Genomic DNA, 3,056 nt, shown 5'->3' with positions numbered 1-3,056 from the left:
TACTTAAAACAAAACTTTGAACATCATTGTGAGACAACAAAGTTTTAAAACATTTTCACAACTAGAAAATTAAAACTAGTAGCGAAACTAGAATTAGAAACAGATTTAAAAAAAATATACGAAATATTTTTTTTATAGAAGAATTTTTGTTAATATATGTTTAAAAGAATCTTACTGATTCCAACAAATTTTGCAGAAACACGAAGTTACCAAGTTGAATGAACCAATGAAGAACAAAAGAATAGAATAACTGAAATTAATTCACAAATCTAAAATTTGTAAAACACGTATCAAAATCTTGAAATGTTTTAATAGGAAAAGATCAAGTCCACTGAACTCACAGTGTCCCCTTGAGGAAATTATTCCCCTCTAGTATCCGAGATTTGATTTTGAATATGACCTTCCAGGGTAAAATGATCTCAAGCACCAGAGAATTGATACCAAAAACTCCGGTGTCAGCGAACCACTCAACGACAGTAAATTATTCGATTTTAGTAGTTGAAGAAGAAGTCCATGAATTCTATTTTCTTTTTTTTTTAGCTTAAAGAAATTATTCCCTCAATTTATTGAAAACAAAGGGTAGTGCGAAAAGGTTCTTATTGTGCCTTACCGGAAAGGTTACAAACCTTTGGAAAAGTCACAATCTTTCAGAAAGGTCGTCACCTTTCATAAAAGTCACAACTTTTCATAAAAGTCACAACATTTCATAAAAGTCACAACTTTGCATAAAAGTCGCAACATTTCATAAAAGTCACAACTGTTCATAAAAGTGCAACTCTTCATTTTTCATTCACACCTTTTAAAATACAATAAAAAAATCTCTGTTAATAGCCAATCAAGAGAGAGAACAAGCGATGGAGGAAATTCAGTAGAATATATGGTATTTAGACACAGGTTGCAACAATTATATGTGCGGAAACAAGTCAGCTTACTCCATATTAGACGAGTCATATCGAGATTCTGTGAAGTTCGGAAACCATTCAAAAATTGCAGTTACAGGAAAAGGACAGGTAATCATTCAAGCTAAAAGAGATATATCTCAAATAATCTCTGATGTCCTTTATGTTCCTGAGTTAACGTAAAATCTTTTGAGTCTTGGACAGTTGCAAGAGAAAGGATATGAGATTGTCATTAAAATTGATTTTGTCAGATTCAAGATGACAATTTTGGGCTTAATTTCTCAAGTTAAAATGACTGAAAACAGAATTTTCCTCTTTATCTCAATAATATACCACAATCATGCTTCTTAACAAAACAAGGAGATGATGTTTGGTTATGGATTTTTGTTTTGGCCATCTTAATTTCGATGGATTAAAGACCTTGCAACCGAAGAATATGATGATTGGTCTTCCTCCAATTTCAGCTCCATCTGAAATTTGTGAAGAGTGTGTTGTTAGCAAGTAGTATCGCAACTCTTTTAAAAAAAAGGGGTTCATGGAGAGCAAAGAAAGCACTGGAACTTGTCCATTTTGATATTTGTGGACCAATAACACCATCTTCTAATGGAGGTAAAATCTATATAATCACCTATGATGATTTTACTCGGAAAAGTTGGGTATACTTTTTGCAGGTGAAATCTGAAGCTTTCAAAGCTTTTAAAAGATTCAAAGTACTTGTTGAAAAAGAGATCGGTCGCCCGATTAATGTTCTGCGTTCAGATCGCGGGGGAGAATATAACTCACCTGAATTTGCAAGTTTTTGTGAGCTTCATGGAATAAAAGTCAACTTAATGCAGCCTACTCACCCCAGCAAAATGGAGTATGTGAGAGGAAAAATTGCACTATCATGAACAGGGTGCGGAGTATTTTGACAAGCAGCGGTGTTTCAAGAAGTTTTTGTCCTGAAGCGGTCAATTGGACTATTTATATCCGGAATAGATGCACCACGTTTGCAGTTAAATACATGACTCCAGAGGAAGCATGGAGCGGACGGCGACCATCAGTAGATCACTTCAGAATCTTTGGGTGCATTGCATATTCCCGTATTCCTGATCAAAAGAGAAAGAAGCTAGACGACAAGGGAGAAAGAATTCATTGCAACACCACAAACAATGAGACTTCTGTCTCGCTTACCTGCCCGACGGGTAGACACCTCCCCTTCCCCATACCATAGCCGGAAGGGATAGCGTATCCACAGAAGAGAGAGTACGGGCCCTTGCCCACCATTTAGTTTAGACACGGCTCGAATGCCTTTATGCTATAGGCTGTGTTAAGCATGCTTCTTTGACAAAAAACAAACTCTCACTTGCTTCCAAATCCATCTATCTTACTTACTCAAAAGCTTTGAATATTCTACTAGAAATCTTTCTTTTAGCTTTGGGCACCTCTGACATAAACAGAAATAGCGTATATACAAAGGAAATGTATTTTTATCGGTGTTAGTGATCAATCAAAAGTTTACAAGCTTTATAATACTAACACTAAGAAAATATTAGTTAGCCGATATGTCGTCTTTGATGAAAATCAGCTTTTGCCGTGGAACAAAAATGCCATAGGAGAACAAATTCCAATATGCCTTGATAAAGAAAATGGAGAAGAAGCAATTCAGCCTCAACAACAAGTTCCAGCAGTAGTAGTCCCTGAAAATGCACAAGATAGCAATCTTAGAAACGCTGAAACTTCACCAGTTATGAATGAGCACAGAGAAACTATAGCTGATTCATGTGTCCCTCGTGCTCGAAGAAGTCCAGCATGGATGACAGTTAACGAGGTAAAAGGAATTGATCAATCCGAAGATCCTCGTACTCATTTTGCGCACTTTTCAGATTGTGATCCAATAAATTTTGAAAGTTCTGTTAAAGATGAAAAATGGTGAAAGGCAATGGATGACGAAATTGCAGCCATTGAGAAAAATGATGCATGGGATTTTGCTGATCTACCAGATGGACACAAAATGATTGGAGTAAAATGGGTCTATAAAACTAAACTCAAGAAGAACGGAAAAATCGACAAGTACAAGACACGTTTGGTAGCTAAAGGCTACAAACAAGAATTTGGGGTGGATTACACAGAAGTTTTTGCTCCTGTTGTCAGACTTGATACAATCAGATTGGTGAT

At 36.0% G+C, this 3,056-nt stretch overlaps 1 protein-coding gene across 1 annotated transcript; it reads left to right on the top strand.

Annotated features, from left to right (window-relative positions):
• Nucleotides 1-908: 908 nt before the first annotated feature.
• LOC101260912 (uncharacterized) lies at nt 909-2,814 on the top strand. The gene is made up of 5 exons (XM_004252388.1): nt 909-1,010; nt 1,104-1,184; nt 1,571-1,758; nt 1,878-2,061; nt 2,467-2,814. The coding sequence occupies exons 1-5, from the start codon at nt 909-911 to the stop codon at nt 2,812-2,814; spliced, it is 903 nt and encodes a 300-aa protein (XP_004252436.1).
• Nucleotides 2,815-3,056: the final 242 nt, after the last annotated feature.

Source organism: Solanum lycopersicum, chromosome 12 (assembly GCF_036512215.1).
Source record: "Solanum lycopersicum chromosome 12, SLM_r2.1".
NCBI lineage: Eukaryota > Viridiplantae > Streptophyta > Magnoliopsida > Solanales > Solanaceae > Solanum > Solanum lycopersicum.
The sequence above is the reverse complement of the archived record's forward strand: the minus strand, read 5'-3'. Positions and strand labels throughout refer to the sequence as shown.